The 19790-nt window shown below is 38.0% G+C and overlaps 3 protein-coding genes across 3 annotated transcripts; all 3 read left to right on the top strand.

Moving 5' to 3' along the window:
* Window positions 1–2030: 2030 nt before the first annotated feature.
* LOC110846215 (6-phosphogluconate dehydrogenase, decarboxylating) lies at window positions 2031–4619 on the top strand. The gene is made up of 7 exons (XM_022092884.2): window positions 2031–2163; window positions 2239–2459; window positions 2892–3136; window positions 3220–3396; window positions 3461–3545; window positions 3638–3873; window positions 3968–4619. The coding sequence occupies exons 1-7, from the start codon at window positions 2153–2155 to the stop codon at window positions 4442–4444; spliced, it is 1452 nt and encodes a 483-aa protein (XP_021948576.1). The 5' UTR covers window positions 2031–2152; the 3' UTR covers window positions 4445–4619.
* Window positions 4620–7264: 2645 nt separating this feature from the next.
* On the top strand, window positions 7265–8444 carry LOC110846604. The gene is made up of 4 exons (XM_022093410.2): window positions 7265–7705; window positions 7791–7893; window positions 7972–8155; window positions 8276–8444. The coding sequence occupies exons 1-4, from the start codon at window positions 7550–7552 to the stop codon at window positions 8355–8357; spliced, it is 525 nt and encodes a 174-aa protein (XP_021949102.1). The 5' UTR covers window positions 7265–7549; the 3' UTR covers window positions 8358–8444.
* A 2748-nt stretch (window positions 8445–11192) lies between these two features.
* LOC110845931 (cyclin-dependent kinase 5 activator 1) lies at window positions 11193–18607 on the top strand. Its single transcript, XM_022092488.2, has 7 exons — window positions 11193–13112; window positions 13990–14107; window positions 14177–14195; window positions 14276–14359; window positions 14492–14524; window positions 15930–16264; window positions 17092–18607. Exons 1-7 carry the CDS (start codon window positions 12548–12550, stop codon window positions 17201–17203), a joined length of 1266 nt encoding a protein of 421 aa, XP_021948180.1. The 5' UTR covers window positions 11193–12547; the 3' UTR covers window positions 17204–18607.
* The last annotated feature ends 1183 nt before the right edge of the window (window positions 18608–19790 follow it).

A 19790-nucleotide genomic window follows, 5' to 3' on the forward strand; every position in this document is an offset into this window, starting at 1 on the left:
AAATTCCACTCGAAATTCTTGACAACCAACGGTCGATTTCAGCAATATTTTAACGGATAATCAATCATATTCCTAATGTGTTAGTGAAATTGGCAGTCCTCATAATTATTTGTTGTTTATAACCAGGCTCCCTAACTCAACTGATAATAATGCATTGTCCACCACCGCGACGAGTTTTTCCCACATGCGAATCAACGTCAACGAAATGTTAAAAATTAAAACACATTAAAAATATAAAAACAATTATCCTAAAATAAAGTTTTAAATTTTGAACCTGAAATTTTTCTGGTTTTTTCGAATTTAAGAAGTTTACCTGACATAATTTTGTTTATTTTTGGATGCCGTTGTGTGTGCACCAACTTGGTGGCCTTTTGCACACGCACCACGGCATCCAAAAATAAACAAAATTACGTCAGGTAAACTTCTTAAATTCGAAAAAACCAGAAAAATTTCAGGTTCAAAATTTAAAACTTTATTTTAGGATAATTGTTTCTTCTTAGTGAGGCAAATACCTAACAACGAAAAAAATTACTAAGTATGCATTTGACCCACCCCAAAAAAGTGACCATCTGCGATATCTCAGTCATTTCTCAACCGATTTTGATCAAATTTTGCACCGATTATTGTTACATAATATAGAAATGGGATCTGATCCGACTAAGCGATTACGTGATCTTGACCGGAATTATGGGCAAAAATGTAGCCTTAGAAACACATTTGTAATTATTGCTAGTTACTAGCAAACGTTATCAACAGTTTGATACCCACGAATTGTAAGGCAGTTTATCCCGAAAATTTTAAGTATGAATATATCAAAATCCGTTAAGAATTGGCTTAGTTATTCCAATTTGAAGTTCAGAAATTCCTGCTCGTGCTACAAATCATTGCCATTGACAACGACGCAAGACTAATAAATTGAAAACAAATTACATTCAAAACTGTAAACAGCACAACTAATCGCTTCTGTAACATGCTTGGTAAGTTGCGTGAAATTGTTGTTGTTGGTGTTGCACCTCCAGATCAGGTCTTTTGGTGTTTAGTAATCTAGGCCGGACATTTTGACCAAAATGATATAAATCGGTTAAGAAATAACGGATTTATTCAATTTTAAACACCCAGCATTTAATAAAATTATTCCGCATCAAACTACTGAAAAGGGGTAGTGCAATGCAGTCATCCAATGGACAATCTAATTACCCAATTAAAAGTTATAAATAAACAAGGTCCCTAAAAAGGGGAAATCTTAGTAAGGGAGTGCAATCACAACTAATAAATAAAATTAGATTGGAGAATTTTTGCATCACCGCTCTCGGTACCATTTTTACTGGAAGCATTAATCCTTTAAATAGAACACTTGCTCCCTCGAAAGGTTCGATGATTTTGCATAGAGTAGCCAAATTAATATATGAAATTGAAATTTGTATATTTTTTTAAACAAATACGTAGCTCATAATTATTTGGTCATTAAATCTTACATATCTACCTCAGTTAATTTAACCCACTTCTCGTTCACTACACAGTAAAAATGAATTCCTTCCTCAATTTATTCAATAAAACTAAGAATTCATGCGTATGCAAAGAAAAATTTATACTGCATCCAGTAAGAATGGAACCGAGAGCGGTGATGCAAAAATTCTCCAATCTAATTTTATTTATTAGTTGTGATTGCACTCCCTCACTAAGATTTCCCCTTTTTAGGGACCTTGTTTATATATTTTTAATGTGTTTTAATTTTTAACATTTCGTTGACGTTGATTCGCATGTGGGAAAAACTCGTCGCGGTGGTGGACAATGCATTATTATCAGTTGAGTTAGGGAGCCTGTTTATAACCTAATACCGGACGAAGCCGGTCATACTACTTGGCTAGCAGCGGATGTATACATACATGGCTATAGTCAATCATTATCATTTTAAAATAACGAGGTGCACAAATAATTTTACGGATACATAATTCTACTTAGATCCTCACCTTAGGATTATTATTTTTGTGTATTAATCTTGACTGACCATAGCACTAGTGAAGTGACTGCGCTCAATTTCTCGTTCACCTACTAGTTACTAGTCAGTCAGTCAGTCGTCCGTTCCCTATCCGTCCAGGCTAACGTTGTGCTCTTCTCCGAGAAAAACCCCCCTGATAAAATATAAGTCATCATGAGTGAAAAGTAAGTCACACTTTCTTTCTTTCAAGTGTCTCATAATCATTTTGTGATTCTGATTTTATGGTTGATTTTTTTCAGAGCTGACATCGCCCTCATCGGTTTGGCCGTGATGGGTCAAAATATCATCCTTAACATGAACGATCATGGCTACGTTGTTTGCGCCTATAACCGCACCACAGAGAAAGTGGACCAATTTTTAGCCAATGAGGCAAAAGGAACAAAAGTAATTGGTGCCCACTCTATTAAGGAAATGTGCGATAAGCTCAAGAAGCCCAGACGAGTCATGCTTCTTGTGAAAGGTATGAAAATATAAAAAAATGAAAAACAATAATAGCTTTTGATGGAAAGATCTATAACTCGCATCGTTACATACCGACAACATCAATTATTTATTACCCGACCTTGAAACTAAAAGTCATGCTATTCTTCTACCCAACTTTTTCCCTCTGAATCCATCCATTATGGTGTGATGTTTATGTGGTTTGCTTGTGGCATGATGCCACTATATTCTGTAAGCACGTTAAACTGGCGTGTGTACGCATGTTAAGCATGTAAGCAATGATATTAACGCTCTTTTCTTGTTCTGTGTCAGCCTGACAGGCTCAGACATGAAGCATGAGTCAAGATCATTTTAGTGATTGATTTATGATGACTCTCAGATTAAACCGGCTTAATGAAATGAGTTCATGCATTGACAAATTGATGTCATAATCCTTATTCTATTTCTCAAGCTGGCAAACCCGTGGACGACTTTGTTGATCAAATTTTACCATTCTTGGAGAAAGGGGATATAATTATCGATGGGGGAAACTCTGAATATCAAGATACCGATCGAAGATGCAAGTCTCTGAAGGAAAAGGGAATTCTCTTTGTTGGGTCTGGAGTTTCCGGTGGTGAAGAGGGGGCCAGATATGGTCCTTCCTTGATGCCCGGTGGTAATCCTGAAGCGTGGCCTCATATCAAAGACATTTTTCAAGTGAGTTTCAATTCTCCCGAATTATGCTTTAAATATACCATGACCATTGCTTGATTATAAAAGAGTGCTGTCTTTTTCAATAGTCCATTGCTGCCAAGGTTGGAAGTGAACCATGCTGCGACTGGGTAGGGGAGTCTGGGTCTGGACATTTTGTCAAAATGGTGCACAACGGTATCGAGTATGGAGATATGCAACTTATTTGCGAGGCTTACCACTTGATGAAAGATGTGGTTGGATTGGATAATCAACAAATGAGCGATGTAAAAAATTATTTACTTTTCTAATTTGGTAAATTAATTTGATAAATAAACATGAATGTCACAGGTTCTTGCGCAGTGGAACAAGGGAGAGTTGGACTCTTTTTTGATAGAAATTACCAGCAATATTTTGAAATATAAGGATGCAGATGGTAAAACATATAATTTGAACAATGCAGACTTAATTCTACCAGACTTTCACCGTGGGAAAATGAAGTAAAATGTGTACATGTTATTGTGATAGGATCGTACTTGGTTGAAAAAATTCGAGACTCTGCTGGACAAAAGGGCACCGGAAAGTGGACTGCAATTTCTGCCCTAGACTATGGCATTCCTGTTACTTTGATTGGAGAGTCTGTGTTTGCTCGGTGTCTTTCAGCCCTCAAGGATGAGCGTGTTTTTGCGAGTAAAGAATTGCCTGGACCTGGAAAAATTCAGTTTGACGGCGATGTGAAAGAATTTGTTCAGCATATTAGCAAGGTGAGTGTGTGCTTTGGCAATGACGGCGACAATTCATGCACTGATCGACATGATGCCCGTAGATTTTACATTGGTTTGTTTGTTGATGTCTTAGGCTTTATATGCTTCGAAGATCGTGTCTTATGCACAAGGATTCATGCTGTTGCGAGAAGCAGCCAAAGTTTATGGGTGGAATCTTAACTATGGTGGAATCGCCCTCATGTGGAGAGGAGGTTGTATAATTCGAAGCGTCTTTCTTGGAAACATTAAAGCTGCATTTGATAAAAATTCACAACTTTCTAATCTGCTCCTCGACGACTTTTTCAAATCTGCGATGAAAGAGTGTCAAACATCTTGGAGAAAGGTTGTGGCTAAAGCCGTCGAGGTTGGGATCCCTACTCCTTGTTTCAGCACGGCTTTAGCTTTTTACGATGGCTTCCGTTCTGAACGCCTTCCTGCAAACTTGATTCAAGCCCAACGAGACTACTTTGGTGCTCACACTTATGAACTTCTTGAAAATCCTGGTAAATATATCCACACCAATTGGACCGGCTGTGGAGGAAACGTCTCTTCGACCACTTATGAAGTTTGAATTTGATGAACCTGGTGATACATTATGGACCAATAAAACTGGTAGTTAATACTAAATATTTTTAGCGTATGTATTTTGGGAATGGAAAACTAGCTTGTATGCCCTTTTTTGTCACAAACTCTAAGAACAATAGAGAAGCAATAAAAAGTGATAATTATTCATAATCTATAATATACAAGCAAGTACTTATGTACAAAGATACAAAATGAACGGAATTTAATCGCATATGATGTAAAAGATATTTATATCTATTCTAACACACAACTTGTATGCTTTATAGATTGTAGGATGTGAATGTAAATACATACTGCATACTGGTTAAATTGAAAGTAGCGTCGATTTAGGTTTCGGCAAGTAATGAATGCTGCTGGGATTATATATTATTTATTATATCGTGGCAATATTGCTGCTGACGCATGCATGTTAACTTTCTCCATAACCTCGCAATATGATAAAATCTCTACTCATTTGTCCAGCCAGATGTCCTTGTATGAAATTACTAAAAACTTTCCCTACCATATGTTACGCTAATATCTATTGTAGGCTTTAAATACATGGGACAATATGCCTAGAAGATAATACTTACTATTAGAATTTCAGACTTACGTATTGGATGGACTACGTATCAGCCACCGCAATAAAGGAAAATTTACTTGGTTACATTTGGGACATAAAGTACGATGGACATAAAATGTCTGTAAGCAGCTTTCGAATTTCAGTTTGATAATGCGCTAAACTAGTGGGAACGGAAATCAATCGGAAGGTCTCATGGGAGATCACATTCGAATTGAATAAGTGGAATCTTTCTCTCAAACGTACACAACTCCATTGGCTAAGCTGCTTCACCAGGAGGCATAATTGCATTAAACGCTAGCTTTCACAGTGGTGAAAGTAGCCAGACGGATATTTCAGGGAAATGGAGAGAGGCTGAAAAGGGGTCGCGATGCTGATCCATCAATCCTTTGAAAAGATTTGAGCCGCTCTCTACGATCTCAATTACTTTTTCATGTGATACATTGCATAGCATTTACTACAAGTATTTATCCTTAAAAATACATATTAGTTTTGCAACGCGTCTTTCATCGACAAGATTATTTAATTAAACTCTCCAGTCCCCATTTCGTTTCGAAATTATGAAAGCAATAATCTTTGAAGTAATTAAAGAGACTGATTTTTAATTAAACTTGCCGAAAACTCATATGTAAATGTCTCCACTCCACTCCTCCATCCAACTTTTACCATTTTAACTCTAGTAAAATAAACTCTGGCTGAAGAAAATATATGCATGTAAACGGTTGAACCCCAGACAAGGTCCATATCGTATATTTTTTTACTACAGGGGCATAAATTTCAACAGTCAAAAACAAATTAAAGTGTCCATTTCATCTGGGATGCTTATTTAAGTAAGATTTTGGTATATGTACATGGACAAAGTTTATTTATACTACGGCCACAGACAAACGAGGGAGGGACGTACATAAAATTATGCAAGGACAACATACGAAGCTGCATTCTTACATATCTTATGCATTGTGAAACAGTCGTGTCGAAATCTAGTCACCGTCTCCTACATACGTTCACTTGACAGGATGACGAAATGTTTCTTATTTCGGTAGCAGACAGTGCTTTTCTTTGAAATTCTACTTTCCTCTAACTATCAACTATACACAAAGAAAATAAATCTTATTATTTTACGTGGCTAGAGCCGGATTTCGTGCAGAAGAGTGTGTGCATTGTGCATGCAAAATGTTTAAGGAGGATAATGTGGATGTCACAAAGCTACGGTGAAAGTTGGAATTGCGGATCCAGACAAAAAAAAAGTTTATTTTTCTCACTTTGGCTGGCATTGCACATATGGAATATGTATGCAGCATGCATGTGGTAAAGGGCAAAAATCTAGGATAAAGTTGGAAATTGGATTCATAAGTTAGCTACTGAATAAATAAATAGCTTATTTTATCCAATGTAAATTTTAATCATGATACATTATTCTCCACCATGATTTAATATCTACAGCTCCGTATTGAAAGTATGTGGTATGCTGAAATATTAACTAATGTTGTTGATATTTCTTACGTCAATCACTGACCAAGACTGCTAGACCAAGCAGTTAGTTTTATGAGATCACAGTGAAAATCTGTCAAAATTGCCTCAACGGTGAGTGGATTAGGGAAAAATCCACACACCCACGCACTTGTTTTCCTTTGTCCGTGTATTACATGAAATGGACATTTGGTGTGAAAACAAACAGAGCTTCTTGTATAAAGAGGAAGTGGCTTGCTAAAAGCAATCAATAAAGACATGACAGCTCTGCAATAACAATATTATCCTAGCCCAAGTTGTGGCAAGAAAAACAGACAGACAGAGATAATCAATCTCAAGGAGGTCAGTTTACGTATGATATGAAAACAAAATCTGCCTGATTTTTTCAAACTTTCATTTCCACAATATTTCTCATTTTTTCGTTTAGAGTTTTCATTTAAGAATCTGATGATATTAACATTATCGATCGTAATTAATCAAAAATCTTACTAAAAAGGACTGCCATCTAAAACATTTTGAAAATTGTAAAAAAGCGTTTCAGATATAAATACCGTATATCAAGAGATAGGGAATAGTCTCTATATTTTACATACCAGGAGAGATTTTGTTTATGAATAATCGACTAATCATCATATTGTGTAACATCAAAGTTAATTTGAATGCAGACTGAACTGCGATTGAATATCAATATTTGGTTAAAGATAACCTTATTTCTATTAGCTATGAAGGTTAAACGATAATAAGTTCATTTTCGTGTTCCCAAAATTCTCATACGTATTTCGCCTATGTTCGTACATTCAGTTTGGCTCTGCAACGTGAGAAATAATCTGAGCATCAGTCGTCCAGCCAGCTACCTGTGAAATCTGAGAATAAGTTACACTTGCAACTTGTCAACCTGCACAAGATATACTTATTACTTATTGCATAACTGTATTTAGTCACTGTAAGTTATTCACTACGGTTGGTCGGTGAAGCAGTATTTTACATGTGTCCTTGTCCTACCACAATCTAATTAGCGTAAATCAAACAATTTGACAAATTCTTTAAACACAAAGTTCCAAAATGTACACGAGGTTCTTAGTTATTGTTATCTTGGGATTTTGTTGTCCTTGGTCGGTTTCCTATGGACAAATCACAGTGGAAAGAAAAAATATTGTGGATAATGGAGGTTATGTAATCCGAAACGCTGTCACCTCCAATCTGAACTATACGGACTTGGTAATGATTCTATATATGCACATTTATTTTAACCCGTACACAACGAAGCATAGAACTAAGGATTATTTATTTTTGTTTTGCAAAGGTATTGCAAGCCAACCCTCCAGAGTTGGATGCAATTTTAGGCAACGTTACATTAGCTCCTAACGAATTTGCACGAAACCAGAAGTGGGGAGTACAGTATTATGGTATGAGTAGATTAGTAATGAATCAGTTGAGCATTGCATTAACCTGATTGATCAAAAACGTGATGAAAAATAATCCAGGTGGGACAACTGCGTCTTTGACCCCTGGTCTAAACCGCAACAATACAATGAGCGTCTACTTTCCCACTTCCGGATTCGTCACCCGTCTACACGACCGTCAATACACCTTTGAAAACTGTTACGGAAATGGGGAGTTCATAATAAGAAATGAAGAAAATAAAATGTGTCTCTGCATTGCAGAACGGTAATAATATTATCTAATATTTACCTACTTTAGCAATACTTTTACATATACTGACTGCTAAATATGTGTACGCATGCTGATGATTTTAATTATGTTCATCTTATTTTAATCTTGCAAAAGAAATACTGAATACATTGTTGACTTTGTCTCTTGCGACGACCGAAATTCAACAATTTACTGGACATTTGAACGGTACGGATAATATGTACAGGACTCAAACTCAATTTGTAAGTTTTTATTCGACAGAAATGATGAAATAATAATAAAACATTCGTATTTGTTCAAAAGACACGTTGTGTTCTGACAAATTCATGCATTCACCTTCTCGATCTCAAACCAAATAAATTGGACTTTATGATGCTAATCGTAATATTCTTCAATAACCACGAATGGCTTTGTACGGAATGAAGTTATTGATGGTTATATGCGGCTCTATGCATTTGGTCTCCACCGTGATCATTTTATGTTGCAATGTGAGTTGGGTTGGAAGAGTTGGAAAGTATCTCATCGCATCGTTTTCATAAAGTAGGCAGGACGTGAGAGCCGATAGAGAGGATCACTTCCGGAGTATTACATCCTTGTAAAATGTAACAAGATTTTATTCCCTGTTATCCTGCCATGTCTCAATCCATACCAACCAACCCTTCGTTACCCACCATGGACTGAGCACGGTTTTCTTCGCCTTGCTTTTCTACTCCAACTTTCCCTTCCGTTGTTGATTTCCATCAGCCTGAGTATGGGGCAATTTCCCCATTTTTTGTTTGACTTGTGTGTGTTGCTGATGCTGAGCACGTTCGTTGCGTATCACAAGTGTCATGAAGAAATAGTGTCCATGCCTTGTACGATATTGCAGCGAAAACATGAAAGAGATTCAAAATAAAAAGAAGACGGCATTTCCAAACGCACGCCTGCCTGCTGGTTCTCTTTACTTTATTATAGAGATTTGCCTCGAACAAGATACGGATGACTCACGGTCTATTCAACCGCCCCACAAACACTTCAAATGCTTATACATCGAAGAGGCTTCCTATACATACAACTCTGTGCTTCGTATTCTTGTAAACTTCCAGCCGCGCTGGTGACTGCGGGGTTCAACACAAAAACAGACGAGGTGGCTTAAAGTTATGTAATAATTCTTGTGTGCCGGAATTCCCCCTCTTCTCTCAATGGGGTCAGAAACTGGGGAAAGCGTGAGGAGAGGGGCGACTTTGCGATGTTTTACTCCTGGCATCAGTCAGCAATGTTCATGTTTTGCTTATTGGTTCACGGCCAGCTAGACATCCGTCCTTATATCCGATGGAGAAGAGGAGACGAGGAAAGGCTACTCCATCCCCGGAATACATTAACGCTGTGCTTTGCTTTCTACCTCTGGATGCAATGTGTAACTGCCTATTAGATCGTGAAAGTAGTTGGATTATATTGAATTGTTATACGAGAGAGAAAAGACTGGGATGAGATCTTTGCATTTGATCCAAACACCCTCCGTCTCCTTTCTCGTGAGAATATTCCCCCATCACTTCATTTCTCATGGCAGAATCGAGTCACAACTCACACTACGTTCCCTTCGTTGTGTTTTTATGATCATTACCGGCACAGGCAAATTTTCTCTACTCTCCAAGTTGGAAGCAATTGTGGTGACATAATATTACCCTTGATACCGCATATCGCGTACGTGTTCTCTTGCGATGTATTCAAATTCCATGCATATCCCATTAACTTAATTATTTGGACAAATCTGAATTATTTTATTGCCAATTGGTACAAGTATTATTATAAATAATGCACTATTCCCAAAATTTGCCAATGATAGGAAATCATGTCAAAGAAGTAATGTAATAATAATCTATATGGCATGCAATATAATTTATTTATGCACATTTTGGGGTAGTAGAGGGAAACGTAATATAATCTTCAATCAGGAATATCAGATGTGTCTCTTAATATCTCCGATATACATAATTGATGTTTCCGAATATCGGATCACTGTTCTACCAGGTGCACAGGAGAGAAAGCTCTTGCAGTCAGAGTCCACGTGACTGTGAATGGATGTGGCTGAGAAGGAGGAGATGTACGCCCAGACGAAATCTAGAAAGAAAGGAGGACACGAGAAGAATCTCTTCTGGCGTGATTACTCTATTCCGCCCTTTGAACTAAATACATACATTTTCCTCTCGAACCTTTCTCCAGAGATAACTATATGCCATTTTGAAGAGGCATCACCCAGTCACGACCGACTTTATGTAGTCAACCGTGCAAGAGTTGTTGCTACTATAAATACACACGTATTACACGAAGACTTGTATTTGCATGAACAGCGGTATACTAAAACAAAATAGTCTGAAATGGTTCATTTTATGTGTAAACATACAAATAAATATGTACACGGCTAAACTAAACTTTCTCCGCTTGGTTTACTTCCTTTTTTCCTGTACTTGACAATTTAAAGTTTTCCATAACATGTGCTTGACATTGTAAAACAAGGTGTGCATATTGAATGTACACATCATTCACTGTTTTTACCCTCTTATTACTGAGCACTCTATAATTTCCCATGAGAAGCAGAACTGCAATTTAAAGAGAGCTGCTCGCATCTCCTCCGCTGCTCGCACATCGTTGACATGATGTCCACTTCTTTCACCGTGCTCTCCAAATTTGGAGGATTACGTGAGAACGTGTGTGTGCATGGGAGGAGAGAGGAGCAAGTTTAGCATTAGCAGAGGACACACACTTCTGGTGCTGCAGGAAAAGAAAGTTTCTGGCTGGAGAGCAGCCAGCCCACGCGTGTCGCTGGTTCGGGTGAGATTTCATACGATTCATTCATGGACGGATCGATACTCGCTCGAGGAATCTCCTTCTTTCCCCGACGACGACGACGACACGATTTCTCTCCTCTCCGCTTCTCTCCTTCCTCCACTTTCCACCGTGTTCTGTTCATCCCAACGCCATTTTGAATACTCAAGGCAACCCATTGCACTCCCATCACGGCCGTACCCTTCTTCTTCTCTGGCTTCGTTCATTGGGTTGTATATGGACTCTTTCTCCCTCCGACGGTCGCCAACACGGGGCAGGAGCACTTTCTTTGCTTTCCTTGGAGCTTTCTAATAGGAGCTGTTGGCTGGATAAGTTGGTTCGCAGTGTTGTCAACCACCACCAAACCGACCTCCACCTTCTCTCAACATTGATGCGTACCTATGCAGATACTCGGGATTTCACCTCCATCCCCTCCATTTATAGAACTTTCTCTCTCCCGACCAACCAGTTTGCCATGTTGGTAGTGTCAATCTATTCTTTCTTCTGAGCAAATATAACTTTCTCCCCGCTGATAAAGACATGGAATGAATAATTTTTTTTGTGTCCTTCAATTTCATCGTAAGAACGGGTTTGGTAGCAGAGACATTGTCCAGCTCAACTCTACGTGCACATTTCTTGACGAACTTTCTCCTAGTCATCCTTGAGCACATTTGCTATCCGTGGACATTTAATTTTCGCCGTCCGTGTGAGTGAAAGTGACGCTGATGAACATTACAGTTAGGCTGCATTCGCTCCATCAACTCCCACACAACTTTGTTGTTGCCAGTGTTCAAAGTAATTTTGAATTGTCAATTTTAGTCAAAACTCGGCATCAAGCTGAATTCTTCCTACCCGTCAAACTTGACCTGTGACCACCTGTGTCTGTTGCTTCGCCTTTCTTCACTTCTTAATAATACGAATTGCTATCATCGGTCTTCTGGAGGACCAGTCTTGCACTCGTACCCACAGCTTTGTCAGCTTCAACGACCACATTCCGCATCTACTTATCAAATAGAACGTGCTAACTTCTACCCGTCTTATTCCAACTCTCCAATATATTGTCACCCTAACTTTCCTATCGTATTTCCCAGAGAAAATCCACCAAATTGCCGTCGTTTCAGCCATAATTTCTCTAAATCAGAGGAACAGCTTCCATCCTACTTTCCATCATCATCTTCATCGCTTTCACTCTTGCATCAAGTACAAGTAGCGTCCGTTTCCTCTAATTCTAATAAGTACAAGAAACAACCTTATCTCCAAAACTTATCTGCGCAACAGTGGAGGAGAGGCGTAGAATCAAATTGCCACCCAAATGGTGAATGTTTAGTCCGTGATAATCATCCTCATAACACCTCATCGTCGCAACAATCATTTTTTGACAATTTTTCGGGCAGTAATAACTACCTCGCAAATAATAAATCACCAAAATTGAGAGGACTTATTCTCAGAAAAGAATCCGGCCCCATTTATGCAAAGTGTCGACAGACTGCTGACGACTACTGGTCTGAAGACGAGACAGAATTTGAGTTCCCAGAAGAATCCCTCACTTTAATTGCTGAAGAAGAACAGCCCGTTAACCCAAATTCGTCGCAACCGCCGCCAATGGGGACTGTTTTAAGTTTTTCCCCACGGGGATCCACAGCCTCCGAGCCCAGCATGACCCTTTCTAACCACCCCCCACCCGACATAATTCTGACTCAGACCCAACTTCACCAACACCTAAATAACCACCACCACTCGGCAATTACTCAACCCTTCAAAAAACATTCCTTGTTTCTAAATGCACTTTCATGGAAGAAAGTGACCAACAAGAAATCTGGGAGTCAGCCGACCGAGTCGCAAATGAAATTAGCTCAGCAATTACAGCATAATGCCAACCAGAATCAAACAACAATTCTTCACAATAATATAAATAATAGCGCGAATAATATTGTCCAGAACAACGTCAGCCACAACAATAACCACCACCACCACCATCACGGTCCCCACCCAAACAACAATCATAATCATGTCCATCACCACGTCCACGGGAGGATGCCACTGGATACCATTCAACCCTTCATGAATAACCAGCATAACATAAATATCAATAACAATCTTAACCATGGAACAAGCGTTAAAAATATCAACAGCACAAACAAACTTCCTCCCGTACTTTCCCATCGTGGTAAGTTGCCATTTCCTAATTCTTCGTAAAGTATAGCGTTGAAGTAGCGTTCATGATAATGCATATTGATCCAATCATCGGAGAAAGTTTTTCTCCTTTTTGCAAATAGAGCAACAAATGGTGTGGGTAGAACTGTCAATTTATGGCAATTTATGTACACGAGTTTCATTAATTGAGCAGGGAAAATTCAGAAAATTCAGCTCCAACCACTCACTTTCCATAAAGTAGGATCAAGGCTCTCGTAGCAAAGTTTGATGCTAATTCTTTGCGATGATTAGAGGGCCTTTCACTAATAATTAAAAAGCATTAGTACTCCCACATCCTGAGACGATATTATAAAGTACATTATGAAACTATGTATGTAGGAAGTTGGCCATGATGCTTGTTGATCACAACCTGGAATTAAATTCTCTCAGGGTCACACCATTTGGCTTTCTTTTGTAAAGGGCATGAGAACTAATGTGCATATGTGTAATGTCCACACTTGAAGGAAAATTCTAGCTACATTCTACTGGATACGTACAAGTACGTGTGTATATTCATCTAGAAATACATAAGTTTGAATGAATATTGACATAAAGTCCGATAGTATTTACTTTGCTATCAAATTGTACGATTGCGTGCACATTGCTGCTGATAATAATTTTTACTGAAAGGCAGTGCCATAGTGGATTAGCAACCATAAATCATTGTAATTTTTTATTAAACGATTAGACCGAACATTTAGCAGAAAATTGGGTCCAGGATGTAAACTAGAAGTATTTTTATAGTCCGAAATGGTTGATTTTACTTGTGCAATTTTCATATATTTAGCGATTGTGCTACAATCATTTACGTGTCTTACATGAATGTTTATTAATTTAACTAATGCCATTAGGTCTGGATCTGGTTCGATGCCCACCTCAGACGCAAACCTCAAAAATCGACACCAAACTCGCCCCGAAAGCAATTTTGACATCTGGCCCGTTTGTAGGAAGACGGACGGTGATTCAGGCGTAAGTTGAACAAATTATGAAATGCTTTAAATATATTAACGACTTATCCAATTATCGATTGAATTTCAGGTCTACATCCGAATTATTGGTAAGAAATTTGTATGCATACGTACATAAAAGTAGTATATAAATCCTTGAACAAAATATAATGTATAAATTGATGAATAGAAATGTCTCGGTGTATTTCTCCGTCGTAAATGCAAGAAACTGAAAGATTTCCAACCCTCAGACGCCATCCTTTGGCTCCGAACGGTATGCATATGTTACGCTCATTTAAGTATATCAAGTAATTTTGTCATTTGGGAGGACAAATATAATACACTTAATACTCTCATGAAACGCTAAAAGGCCATTACAAATAGTAAAAATGCAATTAATCATTAGGTGGACCGAAGCCTACTACTCCAAGGTTGGCAGGTGAGTGTTCTCGGTTTTTATTGGATTTCTGCACCCTCCAGTTGAACTTTTGCCTTTCTCTTTAATCTCATTACGATCTGAACAAATTTCAGTCATGTATGGTCTTTTATATCCTTTGACTAAACATATTTACATATGTAAATATAACAAAGTGTAGTGAAAGTCTACTTTTTTGAAAATATGCAGTCCAAATGCTAATGGTTGACACACTACCACTAACACATTAGTATGTACGTCTTATGCAGTTGCTTTCTCCTCCATGGAATTTAATATACGTATTTATTACACAAGGTCTCATCTCTCTAACCAATAATATTCTGAGGCTAATAATCTAGGCTAATAATAGGCTGATAATCAGAGGTTACATATTGCTGAACTTAAAAGTTATCTTTTGCCTCATATGTACACTACACATCCGAAGTTCAAAGTCTCAAAAGCAAAGCAATAGTCATGATTACTTTCATGATGGACGGATCGATTTATAGCATTGCATGTCTTGGCCCATTCCAACGACTTTCTCCAACTGCACTGCACAAGGAAGATTATTGCCAAGACCTGGAGAAGATTGAGTTAGAATCAAATTAAATAGTGAATGCTTTACCACAACAAATTCTAGGAAATTGATCATTAAATGACTTTTTGGGTCTCTCTATCGCTCCTTCTCTAACCATCTTTTACTTTTTTACGACATTGGTCCAAAAGTCGCTCAGAAAACGAACATGTTCATAAAAGTTAACTTTATTTCGTTAATCAGGCTAATCGAATTTCATTTGAGGAAAACGTCTTGAATTTTTACAGGAGTTGGGCTTTGTAAATAAATACTCGTCATACATAATGCACGTACTGAGGAGGGGAGGTTGTGTACTATCAACTCACGGATCTCGATGCCCTTTGGATATGTTATAGTGTCCCATGAATGCACAACAACCGTGAAGTGGTTTGATTCCATGGCCAAATTTGCGCCCGCCACACCCACTCAAAAGTGCCTAAAAATCGCTTTCACTCACTCAAATCCACGCCAAAAATCCAATTTTACTCGGATTTTGAAATTTCTTTCACCATTATACTCCCAGGTAGTTGTGGTCTTATATCCAACATAAAGCAACTATCTGGGAGTATAATGGTGAAAGAAATTTCAAAATCCGAGTAAAATTGGATTTTTGGCGTGGATTTGAGTGAGTGAAAGCTGGAGTGAAAGCGATTTTTAGGCACCTTTGAGTGGGTGTGGCGGGCGCAAATGTGGCCATGGAATCAAACCACTTCACGGTTATTGTGCATTCATGGGACACTACAACATATCCAAAGGGCATCGAGATCCGTGAGTTGATAGTACACAACCTCTCCTCCTGAGTTTTGTCCATTCTTAATACAAGATTATAATCAATTTTCTGTACCGTATTAAAAGGATATCGGTTTCACTAATCCGGCAAATATCGTGTTCGTCTACCTCCTGATCCGCGAAGGCGTGTGGTTAAGACCCAGCAGCAGCAGCAGCATCAAGTCCAACGGTCAAAATGGAACTGGGTCGAACGAGGAGTACACCCCACTCAACAACAACTACGACGTTTCCCCCAACGAGAAGAGGAAGTCGACCTTTTTCGACGCCATTGAAAGTGAGAGAGAGCTGCACTCCTACGTCCTCACCTGTCTCTACCTCTCATATTCCTACATGGGCAATGAAATCTCATACCCTCTGAAACCCTTCCTCGTCGACGACAACAGGGAACGGTTTTGGGACAGGTAAATAGTTTTCAATGAATTTCCACTATTTCTACCCCCATTGCGCGAAATTCACATATTACCCATATTTTTATTGACTTGCTTATGATACACATACTTACATAGATCATGCAAAGCAGTGAGATTAGTAACTGTGAACCCTGGTTGTTTAAAATTAGTAATGTGTGCATACTTTGATGTACGTGCGAATGCAAAACTTCTATTTCTCTGTTAGAAGTAGAATAGGTAATCAACGGATAAGCATGATTTTATACATGGGAACATACTTGCAAACCAAGTGGCACTCCAGAATTAAAGTCATTAAGGATAAGCATTATAGATGAGCATTTACGGCTTGCGTCGATTAGAATAAAGTGTTCCGTAACGATTCGATAAAGTATTTCTGAGGTAGAGGAAATAATATTGTGTGGATGCGGAGCATTCGAGTGGGTTGGATTGGGAACGTACTTAAGAGGAGTTTATCGATCTTGATGAAAATATATAACCTTCAATTCCGCCCATGCCCATCATGAAACATAATTGATTTATGTATGACGAGTCACTTAATCAAGACAAATTAAAATTATGAGCTTCATGAACGTAAATGACAAGCGTAAACCATAAGACACGCCACATTTTTGTCATGTTTATATGAATGGAACTCTTGAGGCTGTTTCATGATGTACATACATTATGTAAAATCTCGTGGGTTCGGTCCCATTGCGGAAACCAACTTTTCAACCAATCAGTGGCTCTGTATTTAATTTTAAAAAAACTAATAACCGAAACTTTAAAAATTTCGGAATCATGAGATTTTAAAATTAACAAGAATTTTTTTTGTATTACAGATGTCTCCTCATTGTCAATCACATGTCCAGGGATATGCTCCGGATCAACTCGGAACCCAGCTTTTTCACTGAAATTTTCTCAGAACTTAAGGCAGTGGGCGTGACGGTGTAATAACCGATTGAGATGTATAAGTATAACGTTTTAAAATTAGTTTAGTACTTAAGACTAAGATTAGGACAGAGTCTACCTGTCAGTTCCTTGAAATATTGTCCTTCCTAAATTAGACAGGGATATGTAAGGTTATGTACTGTATACAAGAGCGGCCCTTTCGTGGTCATTCTACGATAAGCATTCCAGCCAATGAACCACTGTGTGGACATTTATGGGATTTACTAGGAGGAGACATGTTAACAAGACTTTCAATATTTTTATGGTCTCTATTTAAAATCTCCATGTACATTTAGATAAGTAGGCGGGATGCGTGTATGCGCATGAGCAACAATCACCGCATTACTCAGTACATTTCCGTGATTTTAATTATTAATTTAAATATTTCTCATTACGAGTTACATTCCAATTATGTTATAAATTACCATTACGGATCTGGAGATACGCTACAAACGATATTAAAACTGTTGCAATGCAGTCCGTTAGCGAGTACTAAAGTTAACAGAGCGTAGAGTGGGAGTACATTGTAAGGGTTTGAAAATAAGATGTAAGGTGCTCTTTGCTGGCAATCTGCTCATCCCACTGATGATGGCTGGGCATTGACAGCCAGGGAATTATGTAAATGAGGTTCTTTCTGGAGTTTAATTTTGATTGGTCGTTTCGCCGAGCAGATATTTTGAGGCGTTTTGGTGACGAAAGTACGGATTCATTCACATATTTAAATAGCATGATGATGATAGATTTAGATATGTCGTTCCTTTGATGGTATTGATTGATACGTGTAATGTTTACCTGTTAATTATTAATGTTTGTATTTCAGTTTTTAGAAATTTGTACTGTTGTAAGTAATAGAAACCCATCATCACTTTATAGATTTTGTATGATACACTGCCCAGTTATGGATAGATACATAGATGTGATGTGTATGTATGCTCTACAACAACCGACCCTCAAATTAGTTTTTCCTACTACTTATTATCTCGTTGACCAATCAGCACTACTTGCAATTTTAATCAAGTAGGTGAATCAGCTTTAAAAAGTAACGAAATCGGAACTCAACAAGTTAAACAATAACCTAAACCAAAAGGAACGAATGATATTTGAAATCTTACTCATCGTCATTACTGTTATTACCAGAAACAAATAAATAGTCTTATGTATTCAATTTGTGTTGTCAACATCATAGGTCATACATGAATAGTCCCCTCTAAACTTAATCTGAAATTCGCATATCCTATCATTTTCAAATTATTCGTACCCATTAATAAATTAACATAGTAGAGTACTGAATATTACTGTAAACGATGTGCTAGTATTTTATGTACGATGATGATGATGATTCGCCATACATGTTTCAACCAAATTTAACCAATCGAAATAAATATTGTTTTGAGCGTCTTTCGGAAATATGCAATGTTATTGTTATGCTTATTATTCCACGACAAGCGGATTATGTATGTATATCTCAAAGAAGAATTATGACAAGAGCTTCTCCCGATTTTTAGAAAGTTTAAAAACTTGACAAAGCTGATTTCCCACGATCTCTTCTGCGGGTCTGACACTCTCGGACTTAGAATTTTATACCAAAACACCGACTACATAAGCTGCGTAAGACACCATCTGTATTAACAATAGCAACTTGTCCATGTGAAACCCGAACATCGTTCAACAGAAACGAGAAAACTGGATCTCTTCAAGATTTTGGGTAGGGCAAAAACTCATTCAGAGCTCTCCTTTCTAATAAGCAAGAAGAACGAGTCATGGGAAAATACAGCAGCTGCAAAGCAGCTCAAGAGATTTTTAAGATTCTGGTGCTTCGTCTTCTCATTACTTCTTGCGTCCAGATTACAGGGCTGTAGGGAGGGATATGTACATGGACATATTCAAGCAAGATGTGGGGACGATGAGAATTTGTGCCACTGAGGAGACGAGTCCCTCCTTGGGAGATCGAAATGCCCTTGTCCAGGCATTTCTACTTGCTGCTCCCAAGGGCTACCAACCGAATATTTATTCTTTGTTGGAAGGGTCGCTTGGCCTTGAACATCTGAAGCACGTAGTCAATCTTATCATTGTTTTGTACTAGTCCCAGTCCCTCGCTCCTTCTTACGGCACAATTAGTGGTAGCCTCAGGTGGAGAAAATAACACTATTATTGAGCAACAGATTCAATGTCGATGGCTGGTACATGATTGTACAATTGCTCCTGCCGTTGGTCATTCGCTGTTTCATCATCGTAAACTATAGCCAAATACTTAACAACATGTTAAATATAGCCTTAGTTGAATGCCAAAGTATATTTTTTATTGATTTTCAAGGATAGAATGTCTTTATGGAGATTCCTCTGAAATTCATGATGGTTCTGTGGTGATTTTTATGTACATATGTATAAATATTTGTGGACAAGGATAGTACAAAGGCAGCCAATTTTCATAATGCACCTTTACATATATGAAAATTAAATATTAATCGCACATCCTTTATCAAACCCTCCCATCCGTTTGTTTAGATTATATGAAAAGCCGGAAAAGCTAAAAAAGTAAATACTGCGTTCTTCCTTCCTTCTTCCCATTTAGCCACCTAAAGGGTTTTCC

The sequence above is a fragment of the Folsomia candida genome, unplaced genomic scaffold, assembly GCF_002217175.1.
Source record: "Folsomia candida strain VU population unplaced genomic scaffold, ASM221717v1 Fcan01_Sc003, whole genome shotgun sequence".
Lineage (NCBI taxonomy): Eukaryota > Metazoa > Arthropoda > Collembola > Entomobryomorpha > Isotomidae > Folsomia > Folsomia candida.